Source organism: Myotis yumanensis, unplaced genomic scaffold, assembly GCF_028538775.1.
Source record: "Myotis yumanensis isolate MYYU_CA2020_CCGP unplaced genomic scaffold, mMyoYum1.0.hap1 SCAF_14, whole genome shotgun sequence".
NCBI classification, from domain to species: Eukaryota; Metazoa; Chordata; class Mammalia; order Chiroptera; family Vespertilionidae; genus Myotis; species Myotis yumanensis.
In genome coordinates, this window is record NW_027223765.1 from 1,008,542 (window position 1) to 1,021,327 (window position 12,786).

The window sequence follows — 12,786 nt, forward strand, 5'->3', positions numbered from 1 at the left end:
CTGCCCGGGCCAGCGTCCAGCCCAGCCACACCCGCCCAGCCAAGGCCTAGCCCTGAATAACGTAGCCTGTCTCATCCAGGCCAGTCGCACCCGCCTCTGCCCTGTCTAGCCCAGCGCAGGGGTCAGCAAACCGTAACCAGGCCAAATACACCCGTGGCCTGTTTTCGTAAATAAAGATTTATTGGGGCCCCCGGCCAGGCCGTCCGATGGTTAGAGCGAGGTTGCAGGTTCGATCCCCGGTCAGGACACATACAAGAATCAACCAGTGAATACATCAGTAAGTGAAACAACTAGTGAATGCTTCTCTCTCCCTGCCGCCCTCTCTCTAAAGCCAATCAGTAAATTTTAGAAAAACGGAAAGGTTTACGGGCACGCGGCCCTGCTCAGGGGTTTGCAGGCTGCTCGTGGCCGCTTGGCGCTCTACGGGCAGAGTGGAGCAGTGGCGACCGAGACCGCCTGGCCCAGCGCCTGCCCGCTCTGGGCCTTCAGAGGAAGCACCACCCCTGGCCTAGTTCGCCCCGCCCGACGCAGCCCGCCCGGCGGCACCCACCTGTACACGAGGACGATGACGCTGACCCCCAGAGCCAGGAGAGAGGTGCCCACACCAAGGCCCACCTGGGCCGCCAGGGAGAAAGCTGCGGGGCTCTCGCCGTCGTACTGCACGGGGCCCAGGGAGAAGCGCAGGTTCCCCATCCGCACCTGCGGGGACGGCCTGTGAGAAAGGCTCCCGCGAGCACGAGCCCGGGCCGCCCACCCGCCCGTCCGGGGCGCCCACCCACCATGAACTCCGGCAGCGCGTCGGGCGCCTCCCCGAGCGGCGGGGGCTGCTCCGCGGGCGGCTCGCAGTACAGGTGGTGCCGGGTCAGCGTCTTCACCACGCAGGCGCCCGCCCCGATCATGGCCACCACCTCCTCCTTGGACATCGCCAGGTCCAGGTTGTCCCCCTGGAAGGCGGGTCACGGGGCGGCCGCTCAGAGCTCCTCCCCGGGGCTGAGCTGTGGTCACTCAGCCCCCACCTCCCCGACGCGGGAGGGCCGGTCCAGCCCCCAGCGCCATCGCCGCTGTCCCTGTCCGCGAGCCGACGCCCTGGGGTGTCTTCCAAGCGGCCAACCCCGCCCGACCCCTCTCTGCCTTCCCAGCTTCCTTCCCGGGCGGCTGTGCGCCCCGCCACCCGCCTACTGCGGGTGCCAAACCACTGACACCTGGTCACGCAGACGCCTGCCGTGGGCATGCCGGGCCCAGGCCGCCGGATCAGGCCCTGCCAGGCGCATCAGGCCTGGCACCCACCCGGCCCTCGGCCCTCGCTGCTGAAAGGGGCGGTGCCAGGGGTGGCCACCGGCCTCCGCCCGCGCCCGCGGCAATGCTGTCACCTCCACGGAGAGCACGCTCCCGGGCTTGTGGCGGAACGGCGCCGTGGGGTCCTCCGGGTTGAGGGGCCGCAGGGTGGGGTCGGCCTCGTAGGAGAAGGGGGTGGGGCTCAGCGAGGCAAAGTCGAAGACCAGGTTGTCGAGGACAAACTCCACCCGGACCCAGCGGTCCCGGGGCGGCGCCGGGAGGGCAGGGGCGCGGCAGGCGAAGAGCTGGGAGGAATTCACCTGGCAGGGCTCCTCCACCTGGCGGGGCGGGCGGGGGGGAGGGGGGACGGAGGGGGCAGGGCGGGTGGGGGGGAGGGGGGACGGAGGGGGCGGGGGCGGGCGGGGGGGAGGGGGACGGAGGGGGCGGGGGCGGGCGGGGGGGGAGGGGGGACGGAGGGGGCGGGGGGCGGGGGGGGGACGGAGGGGGCGGGGGCGGGCGGGGGGGGAGGGGGACGGAGGGGGCAGGGCGGGTGGGGGAGAGGGGGGACGGAGGGGGCGGGGGGGCGGGGGGGGACGGAGGGGGCGGGGGCGGGCGGGGGGGAGGGGGGACGGAGGGGGCGGGGGGGCACGGAGGGGGCGGGGGCGGGCGGGGGGGGAGGGGGACGGAGGGGGCGGGGGCGGGGAGGGGGGACGGAGGGGGCATGGGGGGGCAGGGGGGCGGAGGGGGCGGGGGCGGGCGGGGGCGGTGAGGGGGGAGGGAGGGGGCAGGGGGGAGGTGAGGGGGGACGGAGGGGGCAGGGAGAGGGTGGGGAGAGTCAGGGGGCCTGCAGGAAGGGGCCCGGAAAGACAGTGCCCCCCACGGCTGTCCTCAGGGTGGGGGTGGGGGGTGGCGGCCAGCCCAGCACAGGCAGGGGCGGGGTGTCCTACCTGGATGCCGCCGCAGGGGGCTCCGGGGGGACACGCTGTCTCCGGGACCACGCGGCGCCTGCGCCCCAGGCCCCCGCCCGGCTGCGGGGCGCCCGGCACCAGCGTCACTCGGATCCTCGGTGTCTGCACCACGTCCAGGTTCTGCCCGCGGACCCGGATCTCCCGTCCTCCGCTGCAACGGGGCCTCGAGCTCCGGAGGCGGCTTCCAGGCCCCGCCGGGCCCAGCGCCCCAAGCCTACAACCCGGCCTCCCGCCCCCCGCCCCGGGCCCCCCACCTTCCCCCCCCCGCCCCGGGCCCCCCGCCTCCCGCCCCCCCCCCGTCCCCCCCTCCCGGGGGCCGCACCTGAGGAAGCTCTTGGCCGGGCCCGCGGAGGTGGCGTTGGGGTCCGGCGTGTACTCGAACCAGCTGTGCGGGGGGCGCCGCTCCGTGGCCCCAAACCACACGGCCACGGGGAGCGCGGCGGGGCGCGGGGTGCGGGCTGGTCTCACACCGCAGCTGCTCCGCCTGCTGCCCCTGCAGCCTGGGGAGGGAGGCGGGGGTGGCCGGCGGGCCAGGCTCCCAGAGGCCCGGGAAGGAGGGGGCTGGTTCCGGGACGGGGCCCCCCAGTCCCCCCTCCCCGCGAGCCTCAGCTCACCGCCTGGCCTGCTGTGCTGACCTCCACCCGTGGGCCTGCAGGCCACACCCACGCACCTAAGCTCGGAGGGTCTGGCCCTTCCCCAGGAGTGGCCTTGGTCTCCCCGAGCCCCTAGCACCCGCCCCCAGCACCCCGCCCCCAGCACCCCGCCCCCAGCACCCTCCCCCCAGCATCCCGCCCCCAGCACCCTCCCCCCAGCACCCGCCCCCAGCACCCCTCCCCCAGCACCCCGCCCCCAGCACCCTCCCCCCAGCACCCCGCCCCCAGCACCCCGCCCCCAGCACCCCGCCCCCAGCGCCTCCCCCAGCACCCCGCCCCCAGCACCCCTCCCCCCAGCACCCCGCCCCCAGCACCTCCCCCAGCATCCCTCCCCCAGCACCTCCCCCAGCATCCCGCCCCCAGCACCTCCCCCAGCACCCAGCCGCCAACACCCTCCCCCCAGCATCCCGCCCCCAGCACCTCCCCCAGCACCCCTCCCCCAGCACCTCCCCCAGCACCCCGCCCCCAGCACCCCTCCCTGCGGGCCTCACAGGTGACAAGGCTGGTCTCCAACCACCACCCGGATGTCCTCCGGCCGCCCAGTCAGGAGCTTGGCGCCGCGCAGGGTGAGGCGGGTGCCCCCGGCTCTGGGGCCCCGGGACGGGAAGAGGGAATGCACCTTCGGGTCCTGTGGGAAGGGGACGGACGGACAGGCCGTCAGGGCGGAGAGAGGGAGGCGGGGAGCCCCAGGCAAGGCCCTGGGGCCGGGAGCCCCGGAAACCAGGGGGGCTGGGAGGAGCCAGTGAAGGGTGGGCGGAGCCAGCATAGGGGGGAGGAGCCAGCAGGAGTGGGAGGAGCCAGCAGAGGGTGGGAGGAGCCAGCAGGAGTGGGAGGGGCCAGCAGAGGGGGGAGGAGCCAGCAGAGGGGTAGGAGGGGCCAGCAGGAGTGGGAGGGGCCAGCAGAGGGTGGGAGGGGCCAGCAGGAGTGGGGGGGCCAGCAGAGGGTGGGAGGAGCCAGCAGGAGTGGGAGGGGCCAGCAGAGGGTGGGAGGGGCCAGCAGGAGTGGGAGGGGCCAGCAGAGGGTGGCAGGAGCCCGCGGAGGGGGTGGGCACCTGGTAGGCAAAGTCGTGCTCCGAGACACCTCGTCCTCTTCCTGGAACCTCCACGGTCACGGCGCCCGTCACTTCCTCCCCGCTGGGCTCGGTCACACACACGAGGCTGTGGGCAGGGGCAGGCTGGGGGGCCAGGCCACGCCAAGGGCTGCCCTCCCCGCCCCCACCCCCCACGGACGGACAGCACCCTCCGCGGTGGAGGGACTCCGGGGCCTCCGGGAGGCTCTGGGAGCTGGGCATCCACCTCGGGTCTCAGCCGCTCGGGTGGACGCAGCCCCTCCGGGGAGGGGGTCCGGGCGGCGCGCGTGCCAAGGGGGGGGGACCGTGGCCCTGCGTGGGGGACAGTCCCTGGAGGCTCGGTCAGGTCTGGGTGGACATGGGCGCAAAGCGGTGACTAAGGAAACGCGGTCTCGGCCAGAAAACGAGCTCGGGGCCGATCACTCTCACTCCGCGCCGGAACCGGCAGGTGTGAGGCCCCAGCGGGGGTCCAGGTTCTAGTCTAGACCCAGTAGCAGTGAACAGCCACCCGAGGTTCCCAGTCCTAACACATGCGGGCTCCACGCGCCGCATCTCGTGCAAAACAGGCCGCCTGTCCCCACGCAGGCAGGTCTCCACGCGGGCCCAGGGCCGGCTCTCGGGCTCTGCCGGTTGGGGGCGGGTGTGGTTGGGAGTGTCCCGTGTGTGCACCGTGGGCCCTGCGAGGCCCAGCCAGGCCACTGGGAGCCAGGCCTCTGACCCCAGGAGCCTGGACGGCCCGCGGTGAGCCCCGCCTACCCTCCCTCCGTAGGATCCGCCCGCCCTGGGCGGTGCCTGGGGGAAGGTCGCTGGGAGGCCAGCCCCGAGCACAGCTGCCTGGGACCTGCTGCCCCCGCTGCCCCCACCCCCGGCTCTGGCAGCGGTGGGCCCGGGCCTGGGGACGACCCCCCGGAACCCCGGTCGGTCGGTGGGAAGCTGCAGGTCGGGGCCTGGCGACCAGGCCAAGGAGAGGGCCGGGGAGGCAGGGGCGCGGGTGGGCGGGGGAGGCCAGCCTCGGAGCCCACAGGGGTCCCTGCGCCTGTCCCGCCCGCTCACCGGCTGGAGACGGCGTATTCCTGCGCGTCCACGGCGCAGGGCACTCCGGCCACTCGGACCGTGTCCTGCACGTCCCGCAGGCGCTGGCCCAGGTTGGAGCCCCTGATGGTGACGCGGGTGCCTCCGTCCACTGGCCCGGTCAGCGGCTCCACCTGCCCCGGGACGAGGACTGCTCACACCCGCCGGCCGCCCGGGGGTCAGGCCCGGCGCCCTCGGCCGCCCCCGCTCCCTCCCAGGGCGGCAGCGCGGGGGCACGTGCCGGCGCTTCAACACACCGAGTGGATGAGGGGCGCGGGGCACTGGGTGGCCACGGCCTCGGCCGCGCCGCAGGCCTCCCGGGCCACGCACCGTGGGCGCTCCCCCTTGCACCACACGCAGCCGTACTGGGGCGCGGCGGTCTGGCAGTGGCTGCAGTCCCCGTGTCCCACGGAGCAGTCGTACAGCACCACTGGGAGGCAGAGGCGGGGTGAGAGGCGGGCGTGGCGCCCGTGGCCACCCGCAGCCCGCAGCCCGCAGCCCCGCGCTCACGGTGCAGCCCGTCGGCGCTGTCCACGCGCAGGTGGCCGGCTCGGCGCAGAAACAGCCCCACCCGGAGCTCTGGCTGCAGAGCCTCGTAGCTGAGCTGCAGGAAGGGGAGGGTCAGGGCGGGGGCTGGGAGGCAGCAGGTGGGGGGTGGGGGGGAGGGGCATTGCCTCTGCTGCGGAGGGCGATGGGTGGGGGCCCCCAGGTCCACAGGGGTGGCCGTGGGTTCCACGTCAGAGAAAGGACCAAAATCCCCCTTGTGGGAACACAAAGCCAGAGGTCAGGGTTGGGGTGCAGGGGACCCCATGGGGCCACAGAGTCAGAGGTCAGAGCTACCAAGACCCCTCGGGGACACAGGGCCAGAGACAGAGCTGGGGTCCAGGGGCCCCTGAGACACAGGGTCAGAGGTCAGAGAGGGGGTCCCAAGACTCCCTGGGGTTCCAGGGCAGAGCGGGGGCTGGGCTGGTGTGTGCGCCAGCTGAGGCTGGCAGCCAGGGCACCTCTGCCCACCCAGGCACTGAGGTCTGCACCTGGTGCTGCTGGCACGTGACATGGCACCGCGTATCCGGAGGCAGCTCGCACTCCACCTCGGCCGCCACGGCCACCTCTCGGCCCTCCAGCTCCATCACACACTCAGTGTCTCCGGGGCCGTCCTGAGGGCGTGGGGCAGCGTCAGGAGCAGGGCCTGAGAGCCCCAGGGGCCCGCACAGCCCTGGGCCGGGCCTGAGACCGCGGCTGGCATCGAGTTTGCCAACAGCAGGAGGCCTCCGCGCCACCTGCCAGCAGGACCCGCTCACCTGGAGGAGGCGCAGGTTCCTGCCCAGCAGCCGAACTTTTCGCTCCACGTGGACCGGCAACAGCGTGGAGCCCTGGACGCTCTCCACGCAGGGGCAGGCGCTGGCCCCCCAGCTCCCCTCTTCCTGTAGGAACCGAGCAAGGCAGGCATGGAGCCCACCCACCGCCGGTCCTTTCCCGCACGGAGCCCAGGGCCGGCCGGCCGGCTGCAGCCCCCACCTGCCCCTCGATCCCCCACCTGCCCCTCAATGCGGGACCGCTGAGCGAGCCAGGGCAGCACCTGCCCCAGTCCCCAGGCCTCCTTCCCGGGCTGGGCCTCACCAGCTCCCAGAGCCCGGGGCTGTCGAACTGGTAGTCGAGGCTGGACAGGAGGAGGAGGGGGGCTGGAGGGCCCTCGTGCTCGGCTGAGTCTCCATCACCTGAGAGGAGGGTGGAAGTGGAGAAGGCGGGCGTGTCACCCCCCGTCCACTCGTCTGCCTCGGGCCGTGCGCCGCCGCCGTCTCTCGTGAGCCAGTCCAGGGCGGGCTCCGTGGCGCCGGCGGCCCCTGGGAAAGTGGTGGCGGGAGCAGAGCTGGGGGGCTGGTCCAGGGGCACCGAGGAGGGGAAGGCCCCGGGGCCAGTGTCGGCGGGGGCAGCGGGCGGGGCTGCCGCGTCTGAGGGTGATGGGTGGGAGGCCACCAGGTCCGTGGGGGTGGCCGTGGGGCCCACGTCAGTGAGAGCAGGGACAGTGGTTCCAGGTCCGTCCAGGGGGCTGGGAGGGAGGGGACCCTCGTGCAGAGGGGACCCTGTGGAGGCTGAGGCTGAGGCAGGGGTGGGACTGGGGCCTGCCCACGGCCGCCCGGTGCTGAGCGGGGAGGGCCGGGTCCCAGGTGGGGTCTCGGAGGCTGCGGCTGAGGAGGGCGCCCCGGGCTCCGCGGGAAGGGTGTCAGGGGCAGGGGTGACCGTGGTCCTGGGGGCTGCGGATGGGGAGGGGCTGGGGGCATCCTTTGCGGGAGGGGCCGGGGAGAGCAGCGGGCTCTGGGGGGAGGCAGAGGAAGGCAGGAGGGCCCCTCAGCAGGCAGCAGGCAGGAAAGGATGTGTTAGGAGGAGAGGAGACGGAGGGAAAGAGAAACAAAAACAGCCCATTAACTCTCCAGAGGGGGGACAGGGGGGCAGGCTCCGGGGTCTGTGCCGAGGGGGCGCAGCCCAGCCCTCGCTGCCTCTCAGCCGCAAATGCCCTCCCGGGCGGTGGGCCGCTCAGCCTCACAGACACAGACCCCGGGCCGTCCGAGCCACGCTTACCCGGGCACCCAACCCCCGCGTGGCCCAGCCGGAGTCACGCTCACCTGCTGGCTGGCCACCACGGGCCCGGAGTCACACGACGCCCTGTGCGTACACAGGTGCTGCCAGACGCACCAGTTACACCCCCAGCGGCTGCGCACGCAGGCCTGGCACCTGCACAGACACAGCCGTGGGCACGGGGTGTGGGGCACGGGGCGGCCGGGCCGGGGGTCAGGGGAGGGACTCACGGTGCAGACGGGTGGATGTCAGTGATGGCCACGCAGTCATAGAAGGAGAGGGGGGCCTTGGCGACCACGACCGCGCCCAGCCGGAGCTCCACACTCACGGACACGTGGTCTGCAGGGGGGAGGGCGGGCCGGCGCTGAGGAGTGGGCAGGGTTTCCAGACCCCCGGCCAACGTCCCAAGACCACATAGCGTGGGGAAGGCACCCAGGGTCGGGGGACAGAGTCCACGGGGAATAAATGGGGACTTCAGGGGTCTGGGACTCGTGGGGGACTCAGGGCCCCACCCACACCCCCTGGAGCCAGGCAGGAGGCAGGCAGGGCTTCCAGGCCGCGGGGTAGGGGGCTTTGGGGAGCTGGCCCCTTCTCTCACCCACCGGCTCCTCTCGGCAGCACGGGGGCCCCGCTCGGGTCTGGGGAGAGGCACCTCACACCAGACGCGGTTGGCAGGGCAGGGCTCTGGTACTCCCCGAAGTGGCAGGAATATGACTCCCCCGGCCACAGGGGTGGCAGGTCAGGCACCGTCAGGAAAACCTGCCGAGAGAGGCCAGGACACGCGGTCGGAGCCAGTGGGCAGCAGGTCAGGGCTGGCACCGGCAGAGGCAGACGCCTGTGGCACCAGCCCGGCTCTCACGGGCACCCCGGGCCTGGCCAGTAACAGCCAGCGGGAGCAAGGCCCCGGGAAGTGACCAGTGCAGGCCGTGTGGCATTCAGCGCGTCTGACACAAACCTGAGGTGTGGACCCATCACCAGAGCCCTCCCCCCGGGCCCACCTGCTCTGGCCACTCACCTCCCTCCTCTCCTCTCGGCTGATGTTGGCGGGACGCATGGCTGCCACCTGCAGACAGCCCGGCTCCGGCCCGAAGCTCCACAGCCATCGCGCTGGGCCCTGGCCCCGCGAGCACTCGGAACGGCGGCTGCACCTGGGCGAGAGTGACCAGCGTCCACCCGGGACCGCCAGGGCCGCGGGAAGTTCACAGGCAGGGACACCTTCAGCCCTGGGGACACCTGGGCAGTCTCCTCAGCTGGGCCAGGACGCTGGGCTGGGTGTGCCCTGGCCAGGCCCTGATCCCTGGGGCGGAGGACGGAGTGGGGGATTGGGGCATGCGGGGTCAGGGGTTGAGAGGCAAGAGCCAAGGACCAGGAATCCTAGAGAGGGCAGTTATTATTATTATCATTTTAAATATATTTTTATTGGTTTCAGAAGGGAAGGGAGAGGGAGAGAGAGAAACATCAATGATGAGAGAGAATCATTGATTGGCTGCCTCCTGCACGCCCCCTCCTGGGGATGGAGCCTGCTACCCCGGCAGGTGCCCTTGACCGGAATTGAACCCGGGACCCTTCAGTCCATAGGCCAACGCTCTATCCACTGAACCAAACCAGCCAGGGCCTGGACAGGGCAATTATAACTGCAGGAGCATTGAGGGCAGCAGGCTGGGGCTGGGGCTGGGGCTGGGCTGGGGCCAGGTTAGGCGTCCGTGCAGCACCCACCTGCCCAGGAGCACACACCACCCACAGTACGGGTCCCTGTGAGCCAGACAAGAGGCACAGTCCAGGTGCTGAGCACAGGCGGCCACGGGAACCCTGAGAAGCTGGGACGGCAAAGAGGATTGAGGCCGGATGCAAACACCGGTGGCTCAGCCACACACGGGCCCCTGGCCCAGCCCGAGGCCCAGGCCCCTCCCGGCAGCCAGCTCCCGCCTGCCACTCACGGTGCTCTGGGTCATGACATACAGGTGCTCGAAGGCCCCATCGAAGGTGAGGTCTCTGCTCACCGCAGACCCCGGCTGGATGCTCTGTGTGGAGTACGGGTGCCCATCACTCCCTGGGCCCAGGTACACCTGAGATCAGAAACCGCAAGGCCTGGGACCCACGTCCATGGCCACCGGCCCGCGGTATCCCTCTCCCCACATGAAGCAATTTACAGGGAGATTTCCTGTGGGCAGGGCAGGTCTCACCACCCCGGCTGGGGGCAGGAGGGGGATCAGAAGGGCTGGGGGTCACGGTTAGACACCGCCCAGCCCTAGGAAGAGGAGCCTGGGCTGGGGACATGTCACGATCCCCTAGCTCAGCCTCGGGGGTCCCGGGGTCACTCTATCCAGGCTGGGTCCCCACCAGCCTGTCCCCTCCAGACCTCGGGGCGGGGCCCAGTACTTCCTGTGGACTCACCCTGTGCAGCTGCCCTTGACTGTCACCCAGGAAAGCAATAGTGTGTCCATCCTCCATGGTCACTGCCACAGCTGTTAGCTGAACCCCTGGCCACTCCAGGACGGGCGTGGCTTCCAGGGGGACACGACTGGCCATGGGGCTGGGCGTGTGGTCTGAGCCACATGGATAGGCATCCAGCGTGTCCTGCAGGCAGCGGGGAGCCCAGTGAGCCTCCCTGGATGACCTCCCGCCCTGCCCTCCGGGCCAAGCCCATTGCCTGCTGGGCTCCCGGCCAGTTCTCCGGGAACAATTCTGTCCTCTCGCCTGGGCCTCTGGGACACCCTGGTCCCTGCCCAGGCTCTCCGCCAGCCTCCCTGACAACATCGCCCACAGCCACATGCTGGTACTTAGCCTGTCTCCCAGGCGTCTCTCCAGCTGCCTTGGCTGGTCTCCAGCAGCGCCTTCCTCCTCTGTGGATTCCCACCTGTCCGGGCCCCACTTTGCCCATCCCTGGCCTGGGACCTGCTGCTCCCAGGTGTGTGTGAGCTCAGCCTCTTCCTGGACCACTTCTCCAAAGCCTCACGCAGCCGGCGCCATCTCCAGTCCACTCACTGGGCCCTGCCGCCTCCCACTGACTCAGTCCCCCTCGTGCAGCTCCCCCCATCCTTTTTAAAAAATATATTTTAAAAATTGATTTCAGCCAAAACCGGTTTGGCTCAGTGGATGGAGCGTCGGCCTGCGGACTGAAGGGTCCCGGGTTCGATTCCGGCAAGGGCATGTGCCTGGGTTGCGGGCACATCCCCAGTGGGAGATGTGCAGGAGGCAGCTGGTCGATGTTTCTCTCTCATCGATGTTTCTGACTCTCTATCCCTCTCCCTTCCTCTCTGTAAAAAATCAATTAAAAAATATATTTTAAAAAATTGATTTCAGAGGGGAAGGGAGGGGGAGAGAGATAGAAACATCAATGATGAGAGAGAATCATTGATTGGCTGCCTCCTGCACGCCCTCTCCTGGGGATGGAGCCTGCAACCCGGGCCTGTGCCTGACCAGGAATGGAACCATGACCCCCTGGTTCATAGGCCGACGCTCAACCACTGAGCCACACAGGCCGGGCACTTCTTCCCTTTTTGAATCCATCCTGAGGCTAGAGCCGAAGAAGCCTCACCCTCACCTGCCCTCTTGCTCAAAGACCTAACACAACAGGTCCCAGCCCCACCCCATTCTGGGCGGCTGTCCCACATCCCCCAGAACCCCAAACACCCTCTCCATCACTGCACGAAGGCAGTCCCTTCCGGCCCAGCCCGAGTCCCCCCCCTACCCCCGCAGCGTGTCCCCCCCGAATGCCACGGAGGTTCCCCTCCACCACCCAGATACAAAGGAAGCAACCACCGCGGGCCCGATCGGCCCCCACCCCACCGCCAGCTTCCCTCCCCCGGCAGCTGCTCAGGGGACGCCTGGCCGGGGCCTCGGGCGGAAGAGCGGGACTCACCACGGGCAGCTGTGCACAGTCCGAGTTGACATCGTACTCAATGTAGGCCACCTGGGCCCCGTCCTCCGCGCGGCCGTCCCGGGTGTAGCAGGCGTCGCGCGTGAGGTTAGCGAGCCGGTCCACCTCGTCCAGGGCGAAGGCGCAGAGGGCAGAGCCCCCCAACGCCCCGGCAGCGGCCATCGGGGGCCGGCCCACGGCGGGGGGCGCGGCCGAGGAGAAGGCCACGAAGAGCACCGGCCCCCGGGCCTCCTCCCTGGACGCGGCCACGGCCGAGGCCTGCACCAGCCCGTAGCGGCCGGCCCCGCAGGCCAGGGGCAGCTCCACGTAGGAGTAGTAGTGCTGGTCCCGCAGGCACACGCGGGACACGTAGGCTCGGAAGGCGCGGGACTGCGCCTGCAGGTCCCGCCGCACGAACAGGAAGTAGGCGCTGGCCCCGCGCTCGAAGGCGCTCACGAAGTGGTGGCTGTACTCGGACAGGCGGCCCACGGCCAGCTTGGCCGTCTCCTCGTAGGAGAAGGCGGCCTGGGGGTCCGGGGGCCGCAGGGCCCGGGTGGTGATGGGAGGGATGCCGCCCCCCACGCCCCGGCTGGTGTAGCCTCGCCCCACGAACAGCAGGGGCTCCCCGGCCGAGCCCTGGGCCACCAGGCCCACCGTGCTGACCTCCGGGTCGTTGGCGGCCACATACTGCGTGTCCCCAGGCCGCTCTGGCCGCAGCAGCAGCCGCGCAAGCTGCCCCAGGCCCCGCTGCTCGCAGACGCCCTGGTGCACGCTCCCGCACACCACCAGGGCCCCGGGGCCCACCAGCAGCAGCTGGTTCAGGTTGTCGGTGGGCTGGGCCTGCGGGCACTCCTCGGGCACCACGGGCGGCAGGCAGTCCCTGCTGTCCAGCACGGGGCCGGTGGGCACGGTGGCCTCCAGCTGCAGCCCCGGGCTCAGCTGGAACAGGAAGTTGGTGGCCCCCAGGTAGATGGTGCCGGAGGCGGGGTCCCGGGCCAGGTGCTGCAGATGTGTGCCGTTGGGAGCGAAGGCCGCCGGGGGGAGGGGCTGGAGGGCGAGGGCCCACCCGGCCCAGAGCGCCTGGAGGAGAGCCGGGCCGAGGGCAGGCATGGTCACCTGGCGGGGGGAGAGGGGGAGCAGGGCTCACGCGGCCACCTGAGCACCGTGCGGCCACCGGTGAGGGGCAGGGCTAGGCGGATGCCAAGATGCCCCTCCCAACCTTGGCGGTGAGCAGAGGCACCGTGGTCCAGGCGGAGCCCAGACCACATACTAACAGACCAGCACGAGCAGGTCTCTCCTGGAAGCTCCAAACTG

The 12,786-nt window shown here is 71.2% G+C and overlaps 1 protein-coding gene across 1 annotated transcript in view; it reads right to left on the bottom strand.

Moving 5' to 3' along the window:
• The window catches only part of PLXNB1 (plexin B1), a 29,738-nt gene that overhangs the window by 11,044 nt on the left and 5,908 nt on the right, over nucleotides 1–12,786 (bottom strand). Inside the window, 22 exon segments of the mRNA XM_070391184.1 lie at nucleotides 551–699; nucleotides 780–944; nucleotides 1,371–1,613; nucleotides 2,223–2,394; nucleotides 2,566–2,687; nucleotides 2,689–2,743; nucleotides 3,388–3,524; nucleotides 3,948–4,053; nucleotides 5,019–5,170; nucleotides 5,294–5,466; nucleotides 5,547–5,640; nucleotides 6,071–6,193; nucleotides 6,338–6,460; nucleotides 6,657–7,352; nucleotides 7,661–7,769; nucleotides 7,844–7,952; nucleotides 8,216–8,372; nucleotides 8,629–8,761; nucleotides 9,330–9,430; nucleotides 9,551–9,679; nucleotides 10,008–10,190; nucleotides 11,476–12,588. Coding sequence (XP_070247285.1) covers nucleotides 551–699; nucleotides 780–944; nucleotides 1,371–1,613; nucleotides 2,223–2,394; nucleotides 2,566–2,687; nucleotides 2,689–2,743; nucleotides 3,388–3,524; nucleotides 3,948–4,053; nucleotides 5,019–5,170; nucleotides 5,294–5,466; nucleotides 5,547–5,640; nucleotides 6,071–6,193; nucleotides 6,338–6,460; nucleotides 6,657–7,352; nucleotides 7,661–7,769; nucleotides 7,844–7,952; nucleotides 8,216–8,372; nucleotides 8,629–8,761; nucleotides 9,330–9,430; nucleotides 9,551–9,679; nucleotides 10,008–10,190; nucleotides 11,476–12,582 — 4,538 coding nt within the window. The 5' untranslated portion in view covers nucleotides 12,583–12,588.